At 43.3% G+C, this 27270-nt stretch overlaps 3 protein-coding genes across 5 annotated transcripts in view; 2 read left to right on the top strand and 1 right to left on the bottom strand.

Annotated features, from left to right (window-relative positions):
- LOC118367274 (clathrin coat assembly protein AP180-like) overlaps positions 1–3609 on the top strand; it is a 43602-nt gene extending 39993 nt beyond the window's left edge. Inside the window, exons 11-14 of one of the 3 annotated variants that reach the window (XR_008090307.1) lie at positions 1909–2057; positions 2351–2427; positions 2967–2981; positions 3554–3609. Coding sequence is in view for 2 of the 3 variants with exons in the window: in XM_052494069.1 (XP_052350029.1) it covers positions 1719–1731; positions 1909–2057; positions 2351–2427; positions 2967–3046 (319 nt within the window). In the remaining variant the exon portion in view is untranslated. Of the gene's footprint in view, positions 1–776; positions 1131–1718; positions 1732–1908; positions 2058–2350; positions 2428–2966; positions 3525–3553 lie in introns of those variants that run through there. The other 2 variants (XM_052494069.1, XM_052494070.1) reach the window with 2 other exon arrangements.
- Positions 3610–7487: 3878 nt separating this feature from the next.
- Positions 7488–19231, top strand: LOC127906034 (clathrin coat assembly protein AP180-like). The gene is made up of 12 exons (XM_052494072.1): positions 7488–7509; positions 7852–7932; positions 10704–10847; positions 13576–13650; positions 13978–14202; positions 15222–15419; positions 15520–15538; positions 15715–15808; positions 16388–16465; positions 16594–16707; positions 17151–17244; positions 17460–19231. Exons 3-11 carry the CDS (start codon positions 10718–10720, stop codon positions 17229–17231), a joined length of 1014 nt encoding a protein of 337 aa, XP_052350032.1. The 5' UTR covers positions 7488–7509; positions 7852–7932; positions 10704–10717; the 3' UTR covers positions 17232–17244; positions 17460–19231.
- A 262-nt stretch (positions 19232–19493) lies between these two features.
- On the bottom strand, positions 19494–25255 carry LOC118367276 (inactive serine protease 35-like). Its single transcript, XM_035750574.2, has 2 exons — positions 25050–25255; positions 19494–22078 (listed from the first exon to the last, which is right to left on the bottom strand). Exon 2 carries the CDS (start codon positions 22057–22059, stop codon positions 20770–20772), a length of 1290 nt encoding a protein of 429 aa, XP_035606467.1. The 5' UTR covers positions 22060–22078; positions 25050–25255; the 3' UTR covers positions 19494–20769.
- Between the last annotated feature and the right edge of the window lie 2015 nt (positions 25256–27270).

The following is a 27270-nucleotide window of genomic DNA, read 5'->3' as shown; positions in this document are numbered from 1 at the left end:
TGGGAGTGGGACTACTTTACTTACTATTTACTTCATGTTTGAGAATTCAGCAATCTCACTATGGTTCATATGCATGCATGCACATCCTTAAAGTCTGTGGAGTAAATAAATAAAGAACACACCCTAACACACACTAAAGGCGAAACAGAAAGTCGTACTGGGGGTGGCAGGTAGTCTAACTGTTAAGAGCGGTTAAGAGCATTGGGCCAGTAACCGAAAGGTCTCTGGTTCGAATCCCTGAACCGACTAGGTGAGAAATCTGCCAATGTGCCCTTGAGCAAGGCACTTAACCAGAATTGCTCATGTAAGTCGCTCTAGATGAGTGCATCTGTTAAATGACTGAAATGGAAACATTCTGACTCTTTTTGCTGTGGATTTATTTCACCAACACTTCGGCTAAAAAGCCTCCATCAGGGTGTGAAAATAGTATGTGACCATCCAGTGAACCTAAATTAGACCTGTGCTTGACCCTGATGTCCCATAGGCTTTAATTAGGCCCAGCCTCTCTCAATTAACATCATGAAGACTTCCAGTGTATGCCCTCTAGATTGTGTGAATTTTAGGGGCAGTGTTCGGACCGAATCTGTCATCACCAGACTGTCAGTCGTGTGTTCTCGACAGGACCTTAGTAGGGCAATGATCCAGGGTAGTATTTGTGGGGGGCATCATCAGATCGGATGAAATTTCATACGATGACCTTGCTGCTAGAAGTATGGAAAGAAACTTAGCAGATTAAGTTTTTCGCAAATACCAGTGATTGTCAATGTGTGTTACAGAGAGGATGTTCACAGAGGCGATGTGTGAGTATTGTGTTGGATCTACTACAGAATGACTTGACGGGGAGGGCCGGGTCATTACTTGCTGTTGTCTTGTATTGAAATGAATGAAACTGTAAAAAAAAGTCCCCCAGTTGTTTCGTGACGTTCACATGCGGATTCTATGGAATTGACATTTCAACCTCCAGTTTAAAGTCTTCATGTCTTGCAGCGTTGTGAAGTTCAAATGGGATTCTATAGAGTTTATGTGAACTTGGCATATTTGTGGTTGTTCGGTGTATATGAACTTTGACAGCTGACTCACTTTGTGTCGTTTTTTTAAATAATGTGACGTGGCCTAGCTCTTCAATGTTCATGTTAACTTCATTGTCATGTTATTGGGATCAACCCACCTCCTCAAAGCTTTTGATGCATGTCATTGCTAAACATGGGTTTTGTTATGTGTGGAAAGTAAGAATGAAAAGCTTTGTTCAAGGAAGTGGTTTAATATTGTTTTATTCGGTGTTGCAAATCTAAACTACGGATGCAGTACACTCCTAGAAAAAAGGCTTCCATAAGAGTTTTTCGGCTGTCCCCGTAGGATAACCCTTTTTTGGTTTCAGGGAGAACTCTTTTGGGTTCCGTATAGAACTGTCTATGATAAGGGTTCTACATGGAACCCAAAAGGGTTCTACCTGGAAGCAAAAAGGGTTCTTCAAAGGGTTCTCCTGTGGGGACAGCCGTATAACCCTTATTGGTTCTAAATAGCACTTTTTTTCTCCTAAGAGTGTATCTTTTCACAATGGAGTTGCCTGGAAATGCCTGCTTTCTGCCACCAAAACAACAGGGCTTCTTTAGCTGTCAATCTGACACAGCTCAGTAACAGCCCTTGTGCTTCACCGTGCATATCATCTGGTGATGCTATGGTGGTTTTAACTCGTTCTTATTGTTTCATTGTTGCAGGTCACCGACCAAGGTGAGTCGGCTACCCCTTATTTTACACCTCAGCCAAACCTTTTGACAACTGCCGACAATTTGAGGATCATTTATTTGTTTATGAGTGTATTCATTTATGAGTAAAACATGTCTGCTTCTGTAACTGTGGTGCGTCGCCATTGCAACTGGCTAACGAGGCTAACCCTCTGTCTGACAGGAGTGTGAAGAAAATGGCTCCCCGGCCGCAGCCGCCACGCCTACAAAGGCTCCAGCGGCCCCTGCAGCTGCTGCTGCTCCAGTTGCTCCTGCCCGCCCTGGACCACCTGCCAGACCCACGGCGGCACCCACCTTCAAGAGCTCCAACAAGTAGGCGCCCATCTGCTATGGGCTCTTAGGTTGGCCACTTCAAGTGCCACTTCAGGGACCACACTAGCTTTAACCATTAGCTATGTTGTACAATCTACAGTCTCCAATCTCCAATTTCCATTTAACGTATCAACAATGTATCTCATTTAATCCTTTTATCGTTCTCTATTCCTGTCTCTCCTTCTCCTCTCCCCCTTCTTCATTTTGTCTCTTTTTCTCTCTCTCTCTCTCTCTTTCTCTCTCTGTTACGCTCTCTCTACCTCCCCCCTCTCTTTCTCTCACTCTATCGGCAGTGCTCTGCTAGACTTGGACCCATTGTCAGCCTCCCCATCAGCAGGCGGAGCAGCAGCCTGTATCTCGTCATGGGGAGGTAAGGCCTTTAATACATTTCATATCTGGGTTGCAATTCTTTATGCCACACAATATATATATATATATTTTTTACATGAGCGTTTCTCATTGCAGGCCGAGGACTTCCCTCCCTGTTTCAGTTCGTTTTCTTCCGTTTGGTGCCTAATGAATTCCACCCTGCTCTCTTTCATGCTTTCTACCTACATTCTCCTCTCCACCCTTACTCAAGGGAAGGGCTGATATTGGCATATATTCAAACCTGGCCCCTCTGCAGATTGAAATTGCTTTAAGGGCCTCTTACTCATAGAAAACTGTATTTTTCCTTGGAGTGTTTTGTTGTTTTCAGATGGCAGTTTGAAAATCAGAAGTACAGTAGTTACGTGGTATGGCAGTGAGTTATTGACCCTGATAGGCATTTCCATGTTTATATTCTCTGTATTAATCCCTCACTCACGTCTTCTCTTTCTCTCTCTCTCTCTTTCTCTCTCTCTCTATCGCTCTTCCTCTTTCTCTCTCTCTCTGTCTCGCTCTCTCTCTCTCTTTCATTGTCTTGTACAGACCTGCTTGGTGGCGGTGAGTACCGACGAACATTCTGTTCTTTACAGCTCCCATCCACAGCAGAGCATGGCAACTGCTAGGATTTACACCTGAAGTTATGATCAACACCTATCTGGAGGCTTAGGCCACGTTCCAGGCTGACTGCAGTAAACACCTGGATAGGGGTTTAACATATCAGCTAACCACATCATCAGCTAGCCACATCATATGATACGGCAATCTGCTACCGACTGCGCAGTAAAGTTGATGCAATGATGTACTGCAATGTAGTCGGTCTGGAAGATGACCATTGTACCTGTGGTTCACTGGGCTTTCAGTGCATGACTCCAGCTGCAGACCTAGGATCTGAGAGGATCAGCCTTCTTCTTAGTCTTGCTCTGTGATCTCTAACAATGTCTCTCAAGGTGTAACATACTCCTCTCCACTTCTCTATTACCACTGTTTTCTTTGACATATCTTACATGTATCTTCTTTTTCTCAACCCAATCCCTCTACTTCTCTCTCCCTGTTATATTCCCCCCTATTCCTCTATCCTGTTGTGATTGGGGATGGGCTTGGGTGGGGATGGATGGATGGGTGGGGTGTAGGCTTAGATACCCCCGCTGATCCAACTAGCACCTCTGAGCCAGCCGCTGTTCCCGCCGATGCTGCGGCCGCTCCGGCTGCCACGGCCACAGTGGCCCATACGGATGGCCCCGCCGCGCCCTCTGTGGACCCCGTGGTGGTGCTGCCCATGCCCGCCACCGCCGCCTCTGACATGGATCTGTTTGGAGGTCAGTGGGGGTCAGCCTCATGGGAGGGATCATCATGGCAGACTTGACTACACAATAGCTACTGACATCTTGTAAGGACACTCGTTTCCAAAAGTTCCATCTCGCTAAACATTGATTCGCTTGACAGATTAATCATTATTTGGGCACTACATCAGTCAGTCAATTATTTATCCGAGACAGCAAGCAGGTGAGGATGTTTTTGCTCTGCACTGTATGGAGAACAGTAGAAACTGTAGTCCGTACTCGGCATATCTCCTCATTTCACTCTCATTTCTAATAGTAGATACAGAATTAAATCCCCTATTAAAATTGTATAGCAAAATGTGGCCCACTTTTCCTTGGAAAAAAGCCTCTGTCAAAGAGAGAGTTTGCATTGCCCATCGCTGAGCTTGGCATTTCCTGTCACACAGTACAAGCTTATGATAACATAATGCTATCTTCACTTTCCCAGCGTGTACAAACATTGTGCACACTCAATGCAGCTTTATGCAGCCTGGAAAGTACAGGCCCCATCCATATGATACTAATAAGATCAGCAATTTCAGCAACATCTCGTATTCTCTGTTTTCTCCTAATGCTGATCTCTCATCTTTCTGTGTTTCTCATTCTCTCTATTCTCCTGCTTTATTCACCTCATCTCTCTTTCTCCTGCCTCCCCCTTGTTTCTGGGTGTTGCGTTGTCGTTTGTGTCCACGGTCCCCTCCTCTCATGTCCGGTACTCCAGATGCGTTTGCACCCTCCCCAGGTGACGCCCCGCCCAGCAGGGCGCCTGCTGCTGATGCATGTGCCGGATCTGGTGGGTGATAACACTGCTCAGTGTGTGTGTGTGTGCGTGTGTGTGCGCACGTGCATGTGTATAAGGGAGCATATGCTTGTACGCACGTGTGCACTCTTCCAACACACGTGTGTGTTGTCTGTGCAAGAGTGTATGCGTGAGATCCTGAAGCTTGGGTAGCTCAATGCTGCTTCTGCTACCATATGGGACAGTAGTAAATCATCTGACACATTGCATTGGGGCCTACCGTCCCGACCCTAACCCCACTATCGGGGGCCCAAGCCTCGGCCTCCCTCCACCACCTTGCCCTGCTTCAGAACAGCCCCCCTTCTTCTCTCACCTCGTAATATTCACCTGGTGATGAATACTCGAGTAAAACACAGTTGTAGAATTCTCGCCCAAATCCTAGAATTGTTTATATTTCATGTAGTTGATACCACTTCATACTAACTGACCAGCTTTATTTACCCTGTTTTTGTTTCTCTCTTTGGCCTGAATGTGTAAGTATTAATCGACTGTAGAAGCCCAAAAGTACAGTGTGTGTAATTCACATGGCTCCATTACTGTGTGTGTGTAGGGCTTTGGTCTTATGGCTTAGAATAGTAGTATAATAATAATATATAATAATATAATATAATAATAATATATATATAATAATAATATATGCCATTTAGCAGACGCTTTTATCCAAAGCGACTTACAGTCATGTGTGCATACATTCTACGTATGGGTGGTCCCGGGAATCGAACCCACTACCCTGGCGTTACAAGCGCCATGCTCTACCAACTGAGCTACAGAAGGACCCATAGTAGGACAGTTTTACGTTGAATTATGCATATATGCGCCTTTATCATGTATTTGGATTCTATGTAGACAGAGCTTATTAGTGTGGAAGCAGATTCATGCCAAAATGTCATTATTTGTATTTGTGTGTTTGTGTATGTGTGTGTGTGTGTGTGTGTGTGTGTGTGTGTGTGTGTGTGTGTGTGTGTGTGTGTGTGTGTGTGTGTGTGTGTGTGTGTGTGTGTGTGTGTGTGAGACTGCAGTATTTACCAAACCAGCTGCAGCCCATTCCCTGAGTGTGAGTATTCTAACCTGTGGCTGTAGTTCAAGGTTAATGGTTCTTTTCTTTACTTCCCCCGAAACCTCATTATGGAAGCTGCTCTAGACATACAGTAATATGTATTTTACAGCGTTTGTTGTTTTAACAAACTCTCAACTCCCCCTACTCTCTTCCCCTCCTCCCCTCTTTGGTCATATCCCTTAAACCCCCTAACCCCCAACCTCCGCCCTCCCCCTTCTTCCCTCCTCCTGAAGACCCCTTCGCTCCATCGGAGGGGAGTGTGAACATGGCTCCAGAGATGGACCTCTTTGCTATGAAGTTCGATAACACGCTGGCTGCCCCAGAAGCAGCCAGCCCCACCTCTAGTGCAGTGCCTATCATCGTCGCCCCCATCGAGCCCCCTGCTGCCACTCCCGTTCCCTCCACTACCACCACCACTGAGTCTGCAGCTGCCCCCGCCCCTGCCGTCCCCACTCTCGACCTCTTTGGTGGTAAAGTGCACATTCTACTTCGCACACTGCATTGCTCCGCGCTATGTCAATGATGATGATGGTGATGATAATGGCGATGATACAGCAACTTCCCTACATTTTAGATTTGTTTTTGTAATTATGTTTTCTTCTGTTGTTATTCGTTTGATTTAAGTCACAGGCATTGAGTGAGTCACACATTTTGACCGCCTCAGCAAATGAGAAATTAAAAGGGTATGATGATGGGCACAGTATGTGGATCTATCAAATTAGGATTCTTCTCTGCATCCTTCCTGTGTAGACAAGGAGTAAATACACAGATCTCAAAACTGGATGCCTTCTAATGGTATACTACCTATTGAAACTAACAGTAACACTTCCCTTCAAACCGGCAAAGAATGCATTATGATGCCGTTATCGTGTATTGTATGATGTCATGAGCATACATGACTATGAGCCCCTTTATAATGCCTTGTAATCATTTTATAGTAATCGCGACTAAATAACAGCCAGAATGAGTCAGTTGAAATATGAGACAAAACATATTCTAGGGCTTATTATTAGACATTATAAGTCTCAGACGTGCTTATAACAGGTTTTGAAGCATTAAACCTGCAGGCTGTTACAAAATGAACCTTTTCACTTGTCAGTAAATCTATGTGAGGCCATTATTTGTATTGACTTTCAGAGGCATTGATTAAATGCGTTGGCTTAACGTGTTGTGATAGTCAGTCAAAGCTAGAGGGAAGTGAGCAGAGTTGTGTTTAGTAGGGAGACATTTATTTGAGTTATTACCTCAACGTGTTCAATAAGAACGCACATTTTCATTTTCTGTTGCAAAAGTGTTTGATAGCCTTATTGAACATGACCTAGTTGTTATAGTCACTCCAGCTGCAGTGTGCCTGCATGACAACCTTTGCTTTCTTCACCTCCAACCTCTGACCAAGGTTGTAGATATCAACACCCTTTCATTTGAGCATATCTTCATTTTATCTTTCACCTGATTTTAGTTAATCTTTTCCTTTGTTTTCAATAATCAGTTTGCAATTAAATGATGAATCGGTAGCACTTTGCAAACTTTCAAGAATAAGCAATTTTATAAAGCAACGCAATGCTTATTCATGAAAGTTATTATAAAGTGTTACATCTTTAGATGTCCTTTTAAAAAACATATATTTTTTAATTTGTGCTTTTTGTTGTTGCTTTTCTCCGTTTCCCCTCTGAACTCATGCTGTATAGATTGTAAACTGAATGTAACTGTGTGTCCTTGTTTATAGATTCTATGTTTGAGAAAAGCCCTACCGCAGAAAAAGCTGATGCTGCTGTTACTCCTAGCGTAGATCTATTTGGGGCAGGTACAGGACGTGGATTGCTTTCTTTTTTTGGAACTTCTTCTTCATCTCTTCTGTCCTTCCTCCTCAAACATCTGTTTCACCACACGTCTTGGTTTGTCCCCATAGTGGTATGCGACTTGTGCATGCACCCAATCCAGGGTTGGGCCAATTTGAATTGAAGTCAGTCAATTCAGGAAGTGATTTGAATTGAACATTCAAAATTGGGGAATTGTTTGAAACAAATTGCTTCTTCTTTTCAGTTTAATTTATTTGAAATTATTCATTCGGAATTTCATTTTACTTCCTGTATTGGCTGACTTCGAATTGATCCCAACCCTGGACCCACTGGCTAAATAACAGTAACTCCTACCACAGCTTTCACTCTCTCTGTTATGCTAATGCTCCTCTGTGCTCTTCTACTTCACTCTTCCTACTTCCTTGACCTTCTTCCTCGGGTGTTTCCCTGGAAGATCTCCCTACTATCTCTCGCGGGCCCTCTCCTTTGCCTCCCGAGGCCAATGCTGATGAAGACCTCTTGTCTGGTGTGACTGGTGAGTTACACTATCTGCCCACTCTAAGCTTCCCTCACTCCATGATCACCTATGGGTATACTTCCTGTATCTCCAACTCTGCCTGCATGACTACAGCATGCAGTAGTACAAGCTTGGTAGTGCACTTCACTGTCAGCCTGTCAATCAATGTATCTCTTCAGGAAGTGACCGGAACGTTTTTTTGTGATCAGAAGAAAACGTTTGGGATCACTTAGAAATGTCCTTGTTTTTGAAATAAACTTTTTTTTGTCCATTAAAATAACATCAAATTGATCAGAAAGACAGTGTAGACATTGTTAACGGCTGATTTTTAACGGAATATCTAAACCATTCTCAACGTCAACAGTGAAGAGGTGACTCCGGGATGCTGGCCTTCTAGATCCCCTGGCCAGTGTCTGTGTTCTTCTGCCCATCTTAATCTTTTATTTTTATTGGCCAATCTTAGATATGGCTTTTGCTTTGCAACACTGCGTCCCGGAGTCGCCTCTTCACTGTTTTTTATTTATTTTAAATTTCACCTTTATTTAACCAGGTAGGCTAGTTGAGAACAAGTTCTCATTTACAACTGCATCCTGGCCAAGATAAAGCAAAGCAGTGCGACAAAAACAACAACAGAGTTATGCATGGAATAAACAAACATGCAGTCAATAACACAGTAGAAAAGTCTATATACAGTGTGTGCAAATGAGGTAGGATAAGGGAGGTAAGGCAATAAATAGGCCATAGTGGCAAAATAATTACAATATAGCAATTAAACACTGGAGTTATAGATGTGCAGAAGATGAGTGTGCAAGTAGAGATACTGGGGTGCAAAGGAGCAAAATAAATAAAATATATAACAGTATGGGGGATGAGGTTGTTGGATGGGCTATTTACAGATGGGCTATGTACAGGTGCAATGATTTGTGAGCTGCTCTGACAGCTGGTGCTTAAAGTTAGTGAGGGAGATATGAGTCTCCAGCTTCATTCCAGTCATTGGCAGCAGAGAACTGGAAGGAAAGGCGGCCAAAGTAGGAATTGGCTTTGGGGGTAATCAGTGAGATATACCTGCTGGAGCGTGTGCTACGGGTGGGTGCTGCTATGGTGACCAGTAAGCTGAGATAAGGCGGGGCTTTACCTAGCAAAGACTTATAGATGACCTGGAGCCAGTGGGTTTGGCAACGAATATGAAGCGAGTGCCAGCAAATGAGAGCATACAGGTCGCAGTGGTGGGTAGTATATGGGGCTTTGGTGACAAAACGGATGGCACTGTGATAGACCGCATCCAATTTGCTGAGTAGAGTGTTGGAGGCTATTTTGTCAATTACATCGCCGAAGTCAAGGATCGGTAGGATAGTCAGTTTTACGAGGGTATGTTTTGCAGCATGAGTGAAGGATGCTTTGTTGCGAAATAGGAAGCCGATTCTAGATTTAATTTTGGATTGGAGATGCTTAATGTGAGTCTGGAAGGAGAGTTTACAGTCTAACCAGACACCTAGTTATTTGTAGTTGTCCACATATTCTAGGTCAGAACCGTCCAGAGTAGTGATGCTGGACGGGCGGGCAGGTGTAGGTAGCAATCAGTTGAAGAGCATGCATTTAGTTTTACTTGCATTTAAGAGCAGTTGGAGGCCAAGGAAGGAGAGTTGTAATGGCGTTGAAGCTCGTCTGGAGGTCTGGAGGTTAGTTAACACAGTGCGACCTGTATGTTCTGTGAAGGGAGTAGTACACAGCGTTGTACAAGATCTTCAGTTTCTTGGCAATTTCTCGCATGGAATAGCCTTAATTTCTCAGAACAAGAATAGACTGATGAGTTTCAGAAGAAAGTTATTTGTTTCTGACCATTTTGAGCCTGTAATCGAACCCACAAATGCTGATGCTCCAGATACTCAACTAGTCTAAAGAAGGCCAGTTTTATTGCTTCTTTTATCAGACCAACAGTTTTCAGGTGTGGTAACACAATTGCAAAAGGGTTTTCTAATGATCAATTAGCCTTTTAAAATTATAATCTTGGATTAGCTAACACAAAGTGCAATTGGAACACAGGAGTGATGGTTGCTGATAATGGGCCTCTGTACTCCTATGTAGATATTCCATAAAAAATCTGCCGTTTCCAGCTACAATAGTCATTTACAACATTAACAATGTCTACAGTGTATTTCTGATGAATTTGATGTTATTTTAATAGACATAAAATGTGCTCTTCTTTCAAAAACAAGGACATTTCTAAGTGACCCCAAACTTTTGAAAGGTAGTGTATATATAGTACCAGTCAAACGTTTGGAAACACCTACTCATTCAAGGTTTTTTCTTTATTTTTACTATTTTCTACATTGTAGAATAATAGTGAAGACATCAGAACTATGAAATAACACATATGGAATAATGAAGTAACCAAGAAAGTGTTAAACAAATCTAAATATATTTTATATTTGAGATTCTTCAAAAGTACACCCTTTTCCTTGATGATAGCTTTGCACACTCTTGGCAAAGCATGCCATTCCATGAGCGCAGCATTTATTTTTCAACTCGAATCAATAAGCCCAATCAGTCCTCCATGACAACAAAATCTCAAATCAAAAGACCAAGTCCGTATTATGGCAAGAACAGCTCAAATAAGCAAAGAGAAATGACAGTCCGTCATGATTCCATATGTGTTATTTCGTAGTATTGATGTCTTCACTATTATTCTAGAAAACCCTGAGTCGGTGTGTCCAAACCTTTGACTAGTACTGTATATAACACTGTTTTTTTCAAAGTGTGGTAAAATGCTCTCCTCTCTCATTCTGTAGATGCATTCTCTGCTATGGCTCCAGCACCAGCAGTGGCTCCAACTCCAGCTCAAGCCCCGGATCCAGCCCCAGCTCCTGCCCCTGCAACTGTCTCTCCTCCCGAACCTGAGCCCTCTGCACCTGCACCTGTCATTGACCTGCTTGGTGCGTACTGTACCACAAAATCCACCACTTCCTGTACACCTTCATGGATTTGACTCATGCTGAGTAACATATGACCTTTTCCATACTCTGTTCATATTTTCGTCTTGTGTACTTTGTTTGTAGTGATTTTTTTAATGACATTTCTCCATTAGCCAGCAGCATACTACCCTGCATACCACTGCTGGCTTGCTTCTGAAGCTAAGCAGGGTTGGTCCTGGTCAGTCCCTGGATGGGAGACCAGATGCTGCTGGAAGTGATGTTGGAGGGCCGGTAGGAGGCACTCTTTCCTCTGGTCTAATTAATATCCGATGCCCCAGGGCAGTGATTGGGGACATCTCCCTGTGTTGGGTGCTGTCTTTTGGATGGGACGTTAAACGGGTGTTCTGACTGTCTGAGGTCATTAAAAGATCCCATGGCACTTATTGTAAGAGTAGGTGTGTTAATCCTGGTGTCCTGGCTAAATTCCCAATCTGTCCCTCAAACCATCAGTCACCTAATCATCCCCAGTTTACAATTGGCTCATTCCTCCTCTCCCCTGTAACTATTCCCCAGGTTGTTGCTGTAAATGAGAATGTCTTCTCAGTCAACTTACCTGGTAAAATAAAAAAAATACTTTTTTTTGGTTGTTAAATATAGCTGTTAGGCGTGAAGGATATTTGTAAGTGGGGAGCTGTTCATGTGTACGTATCTTTGTAGCCAGGGTAACAGACCCTAGATAAGTCTGGATCTAGGAGAGAGATAGTGTAATATGTTTGGTGTAGCAGTATATACCAGAAGTTTTCCTCTGCAACTGGTTTTGGATTATGTAGCCAATGTAGCATTGCTTGCTAGTTAGCTGTGTATGTCTTAGTAGCAGCCATTGAGCAGTGATCGTCACCCGCCCTGAAACCTAAAAGTACTGTCTCCCGCATCAAGAAACACCTTTGGATTTTCAGGTTAAGGCTTCTTGAGTTGCGTTGTTTTGGTGTGTAGAGAGTTTTGAGTTCATACACAGGTTGAGACGGAAATTCTACCCTCTTGCAATTGCATGGTACTTAGAGGTGTGCGTGTATGCTTGCGTGCATGCGTGCACGTGCTTGTGTTTTGCTGCAGGGTTGGGGAGTAAGGTATTACAAAAAACGGTATCTGTAATCCATTACGTTACCAGCGAAAATGATTGTAATCAGATTACCGATACTTTTGAAAAAAATAGATGATTACTCCGAGGATTACTTTTAAATTCAGAAAGGATGTTTGCGGAAAAAAACATTTGACACTTCTCTGTTTTCTTAATGACATTCAAATCAGCATTGAAAAAAGGCTCAAGTTAAAGTGTGTTCCACCTGAGCGAGTCTGACCATAAGTCAGACCACTATGATGACACACCAAATGTGTTTGATTGATCGTGGGAAAAGAGCAGGAATAGTCTTTTGTGGGCTACAGTCCAAACTATGTCTTCCAATGGTGCGACAGCTGTCGGCATCCAAAGATGATCCAACTTGAATAAACGCTTGGAAGTAAGGACGACAGTAGAGGTGTAGTCTACGGCTTTACGGATATCACTTATTATTGATATCTACATGGCGCATTGATGTGAACCACACTGCTGTTCTCTCATTTAGCTATTTGCGCCTTACGGATTGTGGTTGTTGTGGATGGCTGTTCACAAATCTAAATCTGTATTTGAACCCAATAATGGTTGAATTCAAGAAGTTTAAGCTGCCTATCAATCATTGTTTTTGAAACCAGTGGACAGCCTGTGAAAAATGCGCTCTTGTGCAATGGAATGGCATGCTTTGTGTGCAAGAGTGTGCAAAGCTGTCATCAAGGCAAAATGTGGCTACTTTGAAGAGTCTAAAATATATTTAGATTTGTTTAACACTTTATTGGTTACTACAAAGTTTGGACGCACCTACTCATTCAAGGGTTTTTTAAATGTATTTTTTAACTATTTTCTACATTGTAGAATAATAGTGAAGACATAAAAACTATGAAATAACACATATGGAATCATGTAGTAACCAAAAAAGTGTTAGCAAATATAAATGTATTTTATATTTGAGATTCTTCAAAGTAGCCACCCTTTGCCTTGATGAAAGCCTAATCAGTCCTCCATGACAACAAAAACATTAAAAACAGAGTAAGTCTGGCTAATACATCCTTAGTTTTGGGGTCATGCTCAGGTAAAAAAAAATGGCTAATCTATACTTCCATATTTCCAAGTCCTATTCTTGAAGATCAAGGGGTATAACATTTATTGGAATGACTGGAATTCTGATGGACTTTTATTTTTTAACGTGAAGATATAATTTAATTGTGTTGTTATCTGTAGTAGAAAGCGATGGGTTAGAAGAAGCCTACGTAACCAACCCATGAAGTAAAATGTAACATCCATATATGGCCAGCTATGTAAACTTAAACACTGATTTATTCTGCAATAGATGTCTTTCAATTGGTAACATACATTTTTGTCTTCTTCTAATGCCTCTTAAGGGGAAAGTAATCTAAAAGTAACGGAATGCAATCAGATTACATGACTGAGTTTGGGTAATCCAAAAGTTACATTACTAATTACAATTTTGGATAGGTAGTAACAGTAACTAGTAACAGTAACGGATTAAAATTAGAAAGTAACCTAGCCAAACCTGGTTTACTGTACAGTGAGACCGGTCTCACTGCCTGTCTGCCACCCCTCCCCCTCCCTTCCTGGCTCATGGCTAACTAACTCTTCCCTACTGTCGCTCTACAGACACATTCAGTAGTCCTACTCTGTTGGACACTATGCCCGCTGCCCCTGGGGGACCAGAAGAGGATCTGTTGGGTGGTACGCACACACACACACACACGTTTTAGCTTTAACCCAGCTGTAACACCATTATCAATGTCCCGGTGAGCAGCTAATTAGTAGAATAAAGTGAGCTGGATTAGAGTTGTAGTAAAAGCCTGCAGACTGCAGTTCTCCAGGAGAAGGGTTGGGAGCCCCTGCTCTAAGACAGCCATCTGCCATTTGTGATTCATACTGCACGTACAGTATGTTAATATTGAGTACCGTGACACACCGTAACTTAAATCAATGAAATTCTAATCAATGGAAATTAAAATCAATATCATCGTATATGATACCCTCATTCAAATGGTTCCCCACTTTCAGGACTGATGTCTCCTAGCCTGACTCCCATGGCGGCCCTTGCTCCTCTGGCCCCCACTCTGGCTCCAGCCCTCGCCCCTACCCTAGCTCCTGTCTCAGCCCAGAATGACTTGCTGGAGGGTGGCTTCGACACCCTCGGCGCCCTGCCCCCACTAATCCCCGCCACCCCAGCAGCTGCAGACACAGTGCCGGCCGCAGCAGCACCCTCTGGTGGCTTTGATGCATCAGGTAGGGGACACTGTCTGCTCCATGTGTGTATCCTGAGGGAAGTGTGTGTGTGTGTGTGTGTTCTGCATGCATGACTGACGCTGCCAAGAATCACCGCCACTGTCCCTATTATGTAACGCTGGGGGATCAACGGTCACCACTGCTCACGGTTGAACTCCTCAACACTGCTTCTCTCTCGCTCTCTCTCATCTCACATGCCGACACTTACTACTGTGCTCCCCATCCTATTTCAACTCCTTCTTTCTCTATACGTTGTTCTCCCTCTCCCTCCGTCCCTCCTCTGTCACATACTACCTTTCCACATTTCTACCCTCACATTCTTTCCTTGTCCACCCCTTCAATCCTCTCCTCTCGCCCACTCTGCCCTGGTCTCTTCCTGCCATCCCGTCTCTCTCTCTGTCACTGCTGGGTCATTGCTTGCTGCTACTGCGTAATTGGTGAGTTCACAAGCCTTTCTCCCCATAGTGCTTTGCAGTATGAGCTGTTTTGTCACGTTCCCCATTTTCTTTTTTATATTCAATTTTTGTATGTTTCAATATGTTTGTCTCATGTATGAGACAATGTAATGTATGTATTACTCCCATTTGCAACGTTTGCCAGATTCTACCCTCAATTCAACATAGTGCCCTTTGAAGCTGCGATGCTGGCACTGTGGTGGTCTAAAAGCACATTTAAACACAGTTATAGACTTGAATGTTCAGATAATGTTGTAGTGATTGCCTTACAGTGGCTATATATTAATCTCTCGTGGGCAGACTACATAACCATAAAAGGTACCAAATTACGCAAGATTTTTATTCTGGGTTAACCGAGATTAGGTGCGTATTGTTTCTGCCACGTTCGGTGCATGCATTGCACACCAGAGTACTGTACTGAATGCTATTGTTGTGGTAAGGAATTATATGGTGATGATTTCACATCTGCCCCCTCTTTGTGAAGATTAGGGATAATAAAGATTTTATTCCATGCTGTATGTTTCCAACATCTTTTTCCCCTTATTTCTACCCTTTCCCTCAAAGTTTTTGGTGGATTAGGGGACCTACTGATGCCAGCCATAACACCCCAGTCCACTGGGGGTAGTGTGGGCAGCACAGGCAGTGGTGGGGGGAATACCAAGGTGGCACCTGCGGTCGGGGGTGGCATGGCAGGTGCCACAGCTATTAAACGGCCATCCATCGGGGGCGACTTGGACTCCTCCCTGGCAAACCTGGTTGGAGGCATGTATTGATCACACCTGGACAGCCTTGATGGTTGTGATTACTGTTTTTCTGTCCGTTTAAAAATGATTTCTGAAATTGCTTTTTTTCTCTCTTGCAGATCTGGGGATTCAGAAAAAGTACGGACGGAATTTCTCTGTGTTCGTGCTTGCGTGTGTGTGTGTGTGCATGTGTGTGTTCTCCTTTTCTTTGTGTGCTTCCTAAATAACAATCAAAGTCCTGCAGCATCTAGTGTGTACTCCCAAACCTTCCAGCTAGCTGATGACAACATTGGTGTCATATGTGTCTCGTATAGGGACCATCAGTGGAATGACAAGAAGCTGACAGGAGGATCTAACTGGACCCCCCAGGTAGCCCCTCCCAGCTGGGGCGCTCCTGGGCCTATGATGGTAAAAGCCTCCACAAGCCTCCCAATATTAGCAAAGAACCGTTATTGGGACATTTAAAATTGAAATCAAATCAAAGTTTATTGGTCATATGCACAGGATACAGGTTGTAAATAGTGTAGTGAAATGCTTACCTGCAAGCTCCCCTCAACAGTACAATCAATACACATTTATACAAAAAAAATAGTAATGTTTTGGAATTTACACAATAAGAATATACAGTGTAGACTATGAAATGTGTTTGAGTGAGTAGTGATATGGTTGAGCAGCTTAGATGAATAGTAACAGCAATGGTGCACGGGTTTGTGCGTGCGTGCGTGTGAGATGTTTGTGTGCGGGTGTGTGAGGTGTGTGTGTAAGGGTGGATGAGTGAAAGTCTCTTGGGTGCAGCTGTGAAGAGAGTCAGTCCCCAGTGATGGACTGGGCAGTCTTCACCACCCTCTGTAGAGCCTGGAGAGAGTAGAATTTATGTATATTGGAAATAAGCTGTGGACTTGAATGGGAAAGGATTGTTCAGAAATAGAAATTATGTTCTATGACGTAGAGCTGTGAACCGTTTTTGTCTTGACTTCCTGTTTCTAGGGTGGCCCTGCCCCTGGAGCCCCAGGTGCCCCTGGAGCCATGCCTCTGCCCATGGGAGCACAGCCTGGCTTTGGCATGGTGAGATACTGGACAGGATGCCCAGAAGCCAACATGGACAGCTATACTTATAAATGAGCTCAGTGCTCTTATTCAAGTCAGGAAGTAGTTATTGGTCAATTCCATTAACCCCTTCCATCTCTTTCCAGGCCTCAGCAGCTGGATCTGGAGTTTCCATGATGCCTCCCATGATGATGGGCCAGTCAATGATGGGTCAACCCATGAGACCACCCCTGCCAGGAGCTGCAGCACCAGGGGCACCGGTAACACACACACACACACACACGCATGCACATGCACGCGCACACCGATACACCGATACACACTCACATTCATTCTCAGATAAAAAATGTCCAATCCCTCAAACACATACACAGAAAAGTGCACATAAGTATACAGAATCACCTGTTACTCCTTCAGTTATAAACTTATTAAAAGTGGAAATATACTCATATATTCTTCATTAGTCCACTTTTGATACAGTCTTATAAAATGATGCATGTCAACATTCATGTTTTTTCAAGATATATTGCTTTTCGTCTCCCGATGACCAAAGTCAAAGTGAAAAACATCACAATAAGACTTTTCTACAAAGTAAACACAGGCTTGCTATTTGGAAATGAATGAGTCTTGTATGTGCAAAATAAAGATACTTTAAAGGCAATGTATTTGAAGTGGTCCTCGATTTGTTCTCTCTGTTTTCCAGCTGTCTCCAGGACCTGCTGCCACCCAGAGCAAAAAGCCCAAGGACCCACTGGCAGACCTCAACCTCAAGGACTTAATGTAACCCCCCAGCCCAGGTGTGTGTTCAGGACATTAGACTGTCATCCTGGTGTGATGCTAGTCTTGCCTGGTGTCAGATCTGTTTCTGTGGTTTTGACAACTTATGATCGTTGTCATGCCAATGACTATAGGAGTTGGTTATACAGCACAAAGAGATCTGGGACCAGGCTAATTGCTAGTCTTGTGTCAGTGGTCAAACTTAGGGTATGTTTTTCTCCTTATTGTCTTCCAGCTCTTGTTTTTCTGGAGTTGGGCCCTCTGGCTGCCTGTCTTATTTTGGCATTCTGTACATCCCGGGACACCAGAGACCCTCCTCGGCTACTCACTCATAGGAGACCCCCCTCGGCTACTCACTCATAGGAGACCCCCTTCCTCCACTCCACCCCCGCCACCTGTGTAATGTTGTAGCACAAACTGTGAAAGTGAAACCTTAGTGAGAAAAAAACAAGTGTGTGCTTAACTAGATGTAACCCTTTGTCTAAACAAAACCACACAAAACCTACAAAAAAATGTCAATAAAAGCAAGTCAGAAACCCGAGCAGAAGCTGAACGCGTATGTGCTGTATGTATTTAGATAATTTTTTCCAGTAGTGTTGGCGTGTTGAGTTGAATGATGAATGCGTGTTTGTTTGGTGCCCTCAGCTCCACCTTCGGCCCTGCACTGGCCTTCTGATCACTCTAGAGGGGGAGGGGCTTCCACCCTGCCTCACCCTGATTGGATAGGAGGGGTAAGCAAAGCAGCCCCGTCAATTTTGGATGAAATGTGCAATGTGTCGTTCACAGAAGTTCTTCTTCGGTGGTGTATATATACATTACACTGGGAAATCTCTAAGGATTTGTCTCTACTCTGTACAGTATGTCTGTGGAAGAGCATATTGATGTGAATCTGATATCAAATTGTAAGAAGTCATGTGACCATTATCTTATTTCCTTTCATCTTTTGAACGTATTTAAAAACAAATATGATATGAATATATGATTAATATAAATAAGCAACATGTATGGGCTCCTGAATCCTAAATTACCATCCAATATTTTTTTTTTATGATGTTCAGTATATTTATACGTTTATTTTTGGTCAGCATTTATTTTTCTATTTATTTATTTTTTAGATTTGGTGCGTCATGTCCAGCTTTATTTGTACTTTCTCTCTCTGTTGACATTGTTTGTGAATCTGCTGTAAAACATTTTCGGATATTTTTATCAACAGATCATATCTTACCGCCTATTTTCAGAGAAAATGTGTTTATATTTGAGTTATTCCTATTCAAGAGGAAGGTCAAACAGTGCATACCAGGAGCCAAATCTTGCCAGTATCTCATATCTCAATGCAGAGGAGAACAGTCTTTTGTTAAACCACTAAAACAAGTTGTGTACAGTAAGTCTACTTCCTGGTATCACCGGCACTCTCCCTATGGACCTATCACTGTCCTCCTCGTCAGTGGTCTGCTGTTTGATTTTCATAATTGCTCGTACTTTATTATTAGCATTATTACTATGACTAGACCACGGTTGGTACTGGATATGTAGTGTTATTTTTGTATTTGAGAAGAAACAGAAACATCCTTATCGCCCTGTTCCCCCCCCCCCCCCCCAGATGTTGTTACATGTTTCCGTTCCGTTTCCTCCCGCCTTGTTAGTGAATCAGTAATATTGTACATGGTAACATGGGCGGAGTGGAGATCCTGTGTATACCCAGTCAGAAGAGGGCACTGTTGAACAGTGTGCATTCCATGTCTATCTAGGCAGCTGTTTAGAACCAGTGAAACCAGTCCTGTGCCGTATAACCCCCAGATATAACAAATACTGTGTTGTGTCATTGCGAGACTGTTTCGACAATTGCTGTGGGGAAAAAAATATGGATTTCAAAAAATGGCAAAACATCATCATTTTCATTATTGAGTTACATTATTATTTTATTATTATTATTTACTATGCCCCTCCCCAGTGCATGTAAGCCCTTTTAGATGCAATAAACTCAATGATGGAAAGAATGGACCATTACTGATCGCCCATCTTTTTCTTATATTGATAGATCAGAACATGGACACATTGCATTTTTAATCCGGTGCACTAAATGTCATGACATAGGAATGACATCAATATAGGTGTAACCTGGGTTGTGTTCATTAGGGCGCACAATTGAAAACAATTTTAAAATGTAAATGACTGTTTCTTATTGGACAAGTCCAAGAAGTGCCTAATGATCATGACCCTGGCTACAGGCATAGGTGTGTCATGGATACATACAGTACATCACTTCTCCTCATGGTAAACACACATACAAGTTTAATTGTTGTTTTTTCAATCATGGTGAAATGTTATTCATTTTATTATGTTTGGTCATCAATGGCAAACTCGTATACATTGTGGTACATAATAAACAAGATGCATCAGCATGAACACTTTAGAATGATGATTGTTATCATCATCATCATTTGTTGTCACCACTAGCCTTCAAATGACATGAATCTAATGGAAAACTGAATATCGAAATAACGTTTTTAATCTGAAAGCTCTGTTACATCAAATCCCCTGTGTAGCCTCATATTAAATACATTGTTACAGTACTAGGCTATCAGACATATATTCCGATAGGTCTCCCCAAAGTGCACAATTTTATATTTATGAAATTAGCACCAAGTCTCTTGATAAGCACCAAGTCTCTTGATAAGCACCATCATTTTTATGTGTATGGCAATGAAACCACATTTTAATGCACTGCTAGGGTAAAAAAAAAAGAACGGAACGGTAGGACTGAAAACAATCATTTTTTCCCAGGATCCCTTTGGAACCTTTCACTAATTGGTCATGGAAACATAATCTTACAAGAAAAGGTAGTTTTACAAAAATGGACATTTACAGGAAACTCAAAAGATCTAGATATACATTATTTTAAACACCAGCACGTTGATTTAGAAAATATTTAGAAAAAAGTCAGTTATAACCTCTTAATATACTCAAATGTTAATTTCTCAGGAAAAAAATGTTGCTTTCTTCTGGGTCGTTCACCAAAGCCAATGCAAACGTTCTTGTTCCTTTTGCTAGAAAAGGGAACACATTTGAAAATGTTGACATCTCTGCGTTCATTAAGGCTGCCTGGAATATATGAAATAACAAGCATCACTCCCCTGAAACAGCTGAATATACAACATTCTATCAAAATTGGTCAAACCTAAGAATCTGTCAAAATATTCCCGTTATCATAAACACAGACCTAGTAGGACCTGGCAATATAAAATCATGATATTCATAAATTTCTAGAATGTTTGCTTTTTAATAATTTAATAAATTAGACAAGGCAGAACAGCCATAGTTCTCTTTGATCTGTTGACGAGTTCCTGTAATCAACAACAGGGAGTCTGTATGGCCGCTTGTATGCGATGAATGCTGTGATGAGGCAATCTGTGCCAGTTGCCAGTGGGAAGCACAGGAGGTAATAGAGAAGAAGACAGAGGAAGGCAGTCGGGCAGGCGGGCCCCTTGTTTCGTTTGTGATGGAGGGAGGAGGGTGGAGGGGTGTTGTGACATGTTGTGTGTCCCTCAGGCGTCCCGGCACTCGCTGGAATCCCCATGGACCCAGTAACAGATCTGGGCATACTTGAGGGGTGTTATCCTCACCGCCACATTGTAATCTTGCTGCGCCCCATTGCCGTTGACATCCACCCACTGGTGGCCTGAGAACACCCCGATGATCTTCCTCTTCCATTTCTTCTTGCCGGGCTCTTTGAGGCGGATGTAGACCCCGGAGCCGCTTGAGCCTGGCTTGGCGTCGCAATACTGATACAGCAGGTCTTTGGACTCCTCCGACACCGAGCAGAAGCGGTACACCAAGTTGTCGGGCCGGTCATCGTCGAAGCCTGAGAAGTGGATCCTGCCGGCGGGCAGCTTCTTGACCGAGGGGATGACGCCCAGGTCCATGTGCTTGACCTTCTGGGCCTTCTTCAGCTCCAGCACGGCATAGTCATAGTCAGCAGCCACACCGTCCGACGCCCCGCCTTTGAACCAACCTTTAGGGACCTGGGTCTGCTTCACTCTGGTCCACCGGAAGGATGGCTTCTCTACCTCTGCGCTGCGACGACTGCGGCTCTTTCTGTCCTTCCCTTTCCCTCCTTTCCTCTCTTTCCCTCCATCTTTCTCTTCTTTCTCTTCTTCTTCCTTGTCTTCTCCCCCTTTCCTCCTCTTGCCTTTCCCCCGTCCTCTCTTCCCCTTCCCTCCTTTCCCACGCCGGGATTTCTCCTTGAGGACGCCTACACGTAGTTTCTGTGCTCCGCTCACGTAGTCCTGTCCGTCGTGGATGCAGTGGGCGGCCGTCAGGACGTGTTTGGGGGATAACAGGACACCAGAGCAGCCCGTGGAGATCTTGACGGAGGTGGAGAAGGGGTACTTAGTGGAGAATTGCTTGTCAGCAATGCTGAAGCGGGTGTCTGTGCCGTAGACCTCCCGTCTGCGGCGTGACTTGGAGGAAGTGGAGGAGTTCTCAGCAGGCCAAGCGTTGACCTCGTTGAGGCCCTGCACAGACACGGAGGTCAGGGTGCGCGTTCCGTTCTCGTACACCGTCTCATAGGACAGGAACTCCTCCAGGTCAGCCAGGGAGGGGTCGGGGAGGTGACGCTGGCACTCAATCCCACAGGTCCCGTTCAGCTTTCCCTGAGGTTTGGCCATGAAGCCGGGGCTGCTAAGGGCCACCGTCCTCCTGTTCCTCACCAGCGGCAGCTTCCACTGTGGCCAGGTATACTCATCATCTCCTCCTGTGGCCTCCTGTGCTTCCACAGCCACCACCACGACCAGTGACGTCACTGAGAGCAGGAGACACAGGGGTACGGGGCCCATTGTGCAGATGGGCCTGGCTCTGGAGGGGAGAGGAGAGAAAGACACTATAAGGAATGGTGGAGAACGCTGAGGTGCAAATACAGTGTGCTGTCAATGCTTTGTCAACATGCATGTGTTTTCTTTTTAAATGGCTTCATATGTCTATTGAAAAGATTTTTTAAAAATGTGATGCTGCTCTACTTCCACAACATACACACAAGCAGTATAGCCAACCAACTCTGAGATGGGTTAGTAAAAACTTTCTACTGGAACATATTTTCACGTGGTTGTCACAGAAACCACTGTTGCCAATTTACAGTTTGAGGCATCCATCTGTTGTTGGTCAAACTTTTCAGCTGGGATGGGATGGCATTTCATTTGGAGGGTACTTTTTATACATCTGACTCCGAATACAAACATACTCAGACAAAGATAAATGAGGTCAAATCCTCTCTTCCCCAAAATACATCCAGCACCAGCGTGCCACATCCACAGGAGGGCAATGTAATCCAGAAAATGAACGTCTCACAAGTTGCCAAATTCAGAGCACTGAGAAGAAGCGAAGCTGTCAAAAAAAGTGGGCTGTGCCTGTGGCTAACAAAAGACCCAAGAGCACTCCTTGTTTACTAGCACAGTTGTTTTCATGGACACAGCCATCTTCAAAATGCTCATATCAACAAAAAGAAGGTGTAGCAGCATCTTCATATGGAAACGGTTAAATATAACTGACAGTGTCAAGAAATCATAGCATTTCATTGAGTTGACATAGGAGCTGTGTGGTTGAGAGGAGATTTATGGAGCCTGAGGCTGAGTGGAGGCTGTGGCCAGTGGGGAAGAGAGGAGGAGGAGAGGACCATCCATGGGGCTCTGACTGTACTGAGATGGTGGCTTGGAGCTTAGCCACATGGTTAGCCTTTAGCTGTCAGTAATGACCATATCTGGTTTCTCTCGGACTCTATGCTGCTCTCTGTTTCATTCCGCCCACAGTTTGAAGACGTAGGCCGACATGACATCACACAAGAGGAGAGTTAGACTGTGGCCGAACTGAGGAGTAACTCGCTAAGTGTGAGGGTGCTAATGGGGCTGATAGCCGTGAAGGAAATATAAATCCAGGGCATTCTATTCATTCAACAGACCATCACTGCACTACCGAGCAGAGAAATAGCCCTTTGTCAGCAGCTGTGTAGATGGAGCTCAACCACAGAGAATAGAACGGGGGGAAGTCATTTCAGCTACGGTGTAGTTCATAAAGGGGCCTAAGCAGTACTGCTGTCGTGCAAATCCAACAACCATTTCGAACAATGGTGGGATGGGATAGAGGTAAAGTTAGGAGAAAAACAACCCGATGTGATTACAGTACATTCATCCAGCCTGTTTGAAGAGCCTAAATAGCCTTTGGCATGCTGACTAACATCTGGGCTTCCAAACGGAGGCCGAGCCTGTGGGGGAGGGGCGAGCGTCGGTGGTCAGGTGTCTTCCTTGCATTCCCATTCAATCAGATGCTAGGCAGTGTTAAAGTGAAAAGCCGCCAGGCGTTGCACGGTGGACGGATGAAGGAGATGGACCGTAGGAAATAATCCCATCAAAGGGTGTGCTGTTGCATCGCCAACCATAGGCTACAGGGGACCAGGTCAGTTTGGCATTATCCAACCACACCTCCCACAGGGGAGTTCTCCTTCTTCCACCTCATGTAGCAAACCATATGCCCTGTCCGTTTCAGACAAGTGGTATGTCTACTGTAAGGGCAAAGTTCACACATGACCTATCCCAGAATAGCATGTATTATGCCATTTTATGGCAGTTCTGTCAATGGTAGGTCTTGACACCTGAGGATTCTGATTTATTGGCCTCGGTTTGTGTCTACAAATCAAATCGCTCAACTGTGGATGGGATAGCCATGTACACAACACCATACATCTTCAAACCAACCTTACCCTTAAATAAAACAAGGTAGAATATAAAAAATGACATAAGAATGACTCAATGAATTTGAAATGTGGTGTCAGGAATTTGACCCAGGTTTCTGGCCAAAAAGACACTTTCTCCCAGACCAAGAAATAGCACAAATTCAACAGAAAAGTGAAATTATTGAGGAAAGAGCAGAGATTGATATGTTGCCGGGTATAATTTGATGTTAAAGAAGGACTGCATTTAACTGAGAGATTTTCCATAACAGTATAATCTCTCAAACGCCATACCATACACCATTTTCCACTCCAGCGCATGGTCGAAAGAATGACGCACAAGGCCACCAAAAGATGGTGCTAGATTGCAATCTCTCTCGCGCGTTCCTTAATTTCTTTGTTCATAATTCGGATTTTTATGGGAAAATATCCTCTAAAATCATTGTGGAAAAATGTCGATACAATAAAAATCACTGCAAGCAAGGGTGTCCTCTTGGTCCTAAAGTGTCCTCTTGGTCCTAACTTCAGTAATTATTATGCAGACATGTTTTTGCTAATAACTAGACTATCACGCAACCTATCTTGGAAATGGAAAATGAGATCAACTATTGGTTATCAATAAAGCCATGAGTTGGCTATTAATATAAAAATTCATAATAACCTGGCAAAATAGGTTTCTAATCTCAAGGTTAAATAAATTGTGTGAATTGTAAATAATTGTTTTATGCTACTATATCTAAAATATTTGATTTTTAAGAAGTCTATGTGAAAATATATATATAAGATTGTAGCCTAAAACCGAAACAAGAATAAAAGAAAATGAGTTAATGAATTAACCTACCACATTTGCATGTAAAAAGCTAACTATCACCTGTTCCATGCTATTGTCTCAATGACTACTCAGATAGTAAAATAAATAATGCTTTAACAAATACAAATTATTATCCAAAACAATATTAGCCAAGTAATGAATATAATAAAATGAAAATTCCCATCAATATATCATTTAGCACATTTTCAATATCTCCATTATCAAGAAAATAAACCAAAAACCGTATTATGAAAATAATGAACTCAAAATAAACAAAAGCCTCTGCAGCTCCATACCTGCTTGCATTCGATTTATCGATATGACAAATCCTCAAATCAGTTTTTTATTTCCAGAAAGAAACTGCTATTGCATTTAAGACGTCTTCTTATCAGTGGACGAAGTTCCCTTCTCCTCATCACATTTACACCAAAGAGGCTGAGAGAAAGTCGCAGCAGCCAGAGCCCTCCGTGCGGGCTGCGCTTGATGCTGAGAGAGGGAGGAGGGAAGATAAGTCTGAAAAAGATTTTTTCACTTTCGACAAAGCTGTTTACATAGGCGTACATGGGAGTGACCAGCCGGTTCAGCTAAAAAATGCTGGATTGATTGATTGAATGAATGAGTGAGTGTTTGTCAGTCTATGCAATCCAATAGTTCTATATGGCCGTCAATGGGATACTGTGTTCATGAGATGCTGTTGCGCCCTATGAAATACATATTACATTTCAGTGTCATTTTCTGCGCTTTATTCAATCGAGCTTTCATTCGACCGGGGACTGGAATTAGTTCCAGGGAGCCCACAATGGCACTCGCAGACTGCTTTCATTGTCGCCCGTCTGAACTCCCACATCTGCTGCACTTGTCTCTGTGCTCGATGAGGTGGTAAACACACTGGCAGGGGGTCTTTGTGCGCCATATGCACCCATGCCGCGACAGAGAGCACTATTCACGAAAACATGCCTAGAATAGTGAAGCTAACTGTCCAACGGGGTATAGCGCAACCGAATGGATGCTCATTTCCGTTTTATAGGGAGGATGTGCTTCACTTGGATCTGCATCTGTAAAGATAAAGGGAACCACCCACACTAATCAGAGGAGGCTGGTTGGAGCAGCTATTTGACGATAGGCTCATTGTAAAGACTGAAATGGAATATATGGAAAGGTGTCTATCACATCAAACATATGGAATCCACATGTTTGATTCCATTCCATTAATTATATTCCAGTCATTGCAACGAGCTTGTTCTCCTCTAGCTCCTCCCACCAGCCTCCTCTGCCACACTTGACTATCCATGTACTGTAAAAAAACAAAACAAATGAATCAGCATTATTTTTGTGAGTTGGGTGGACTTCAGAAGGACAAGGAATTTGAGCTAATGGATTGAACATTTGTTCACTCAACAAACTTTGCTCACAGTGAGCTGAATGTACAAAAATGTGTTGAGTAGAATTACAAATTAATGTTTGGAAGAGAACACTGTCGGGGAGAATGGGGTAAGCAGAGCCAAAGTGTTAGTTCAGCCACCCCTTGTTTGTAGGAAACAATACTGTCTGTGAAGGAGCCTGTCAAGGAAGAAACCACATGGAATAAGTGGCATGCAAGTTAGCTCAAAAAAACAAACAGATTTTCACAAAGTCAAATTAATTTCTGTTATAGGTTTTATGAGCTTGTATCTTAATCTAAGTAGATTGCTTGAAGATTGTTGTATACTGTACATCAACTGGGGTCTTGATAAGCTACATTATGAGGTCCTAAACCTAGCATGAAAGTGCATCGTTGTAGTAGGCTAATATAGTCAGAATGTTTGGCCTAGGGTAAGTTGAGCCAATGGTCACCATACCCCATACAAATCATGATTACATTTGGTCAGTTTTATGCATTGTGTCATGCATATGAACTCAAGATAGTGCATTCTTATTGTTACAGAGCTGGCATCATCATGCCCCTTGTACACAAACATAAAACAAGCAGGGGTCTAGCCCCCTTTGAGGGCAGCCAAGGAAGTGAGATGAGAGAATATGTCCATTCGAGCAGCAGCAAGAGATTTAAAAAAAAACACTGAAGAGGAACATTGGGAAGAAGAAAAAAACTGTCACGCCCTGATCTGTTTCACCTGTCCTTGTGCTTGTCTCCACCCCCCAGGTGTCGCCCATCTTCCCCACTTATCCCCTGGGTATTTATACCTGTGTTTTCTGTCTGTCTGTGCCAGTTCGTCTTGTTTGTTTAAGTCAACCAGCATTTTCTCAGCTCCTGTTTTTCCTCAGTCGCTCTTTTTCTCATCCTCCTGGTTTTGACCCTTGCCTGTCTTGAATCTCAGCACGCCTGCCTGACCACTCTCCCTAACCCTGATCCTGCCTGCCATCCTGTACCTTTGCCGTTACTTTGGATTATCGACCCCTGCCTGCCTTGACCTGTCGTTTGCCTGCCCCTGTTTTTGCAATAAACATTGTTACTTCAACAGAGTCTGCACTTGGGTCTTCCCTGAAACCTGATAGTACGAACTGGTCATGACTGACCCA

Source organism: Oncorhynchus keta, chromosome 34, assembly GCF_023373465.1.
Source record: "Oncorhynchus keta strain PuntledgeMale-10-30-2019 chromosome 34, Oket_V2, whole genome shotgun sequence".
Taxonomy (NCBI): domain Eukaryota; kingdom Metazoa; phylum Chordata; class Actinopteri; order Salmoniformes; family Salmonidae; genus Oncorhynchus; species Oncorhynchus keta.
Note: the sequence above shows the minus strand (reverse complement) of the source record. Positions and strands in the feature narration are given on the sequence as shown.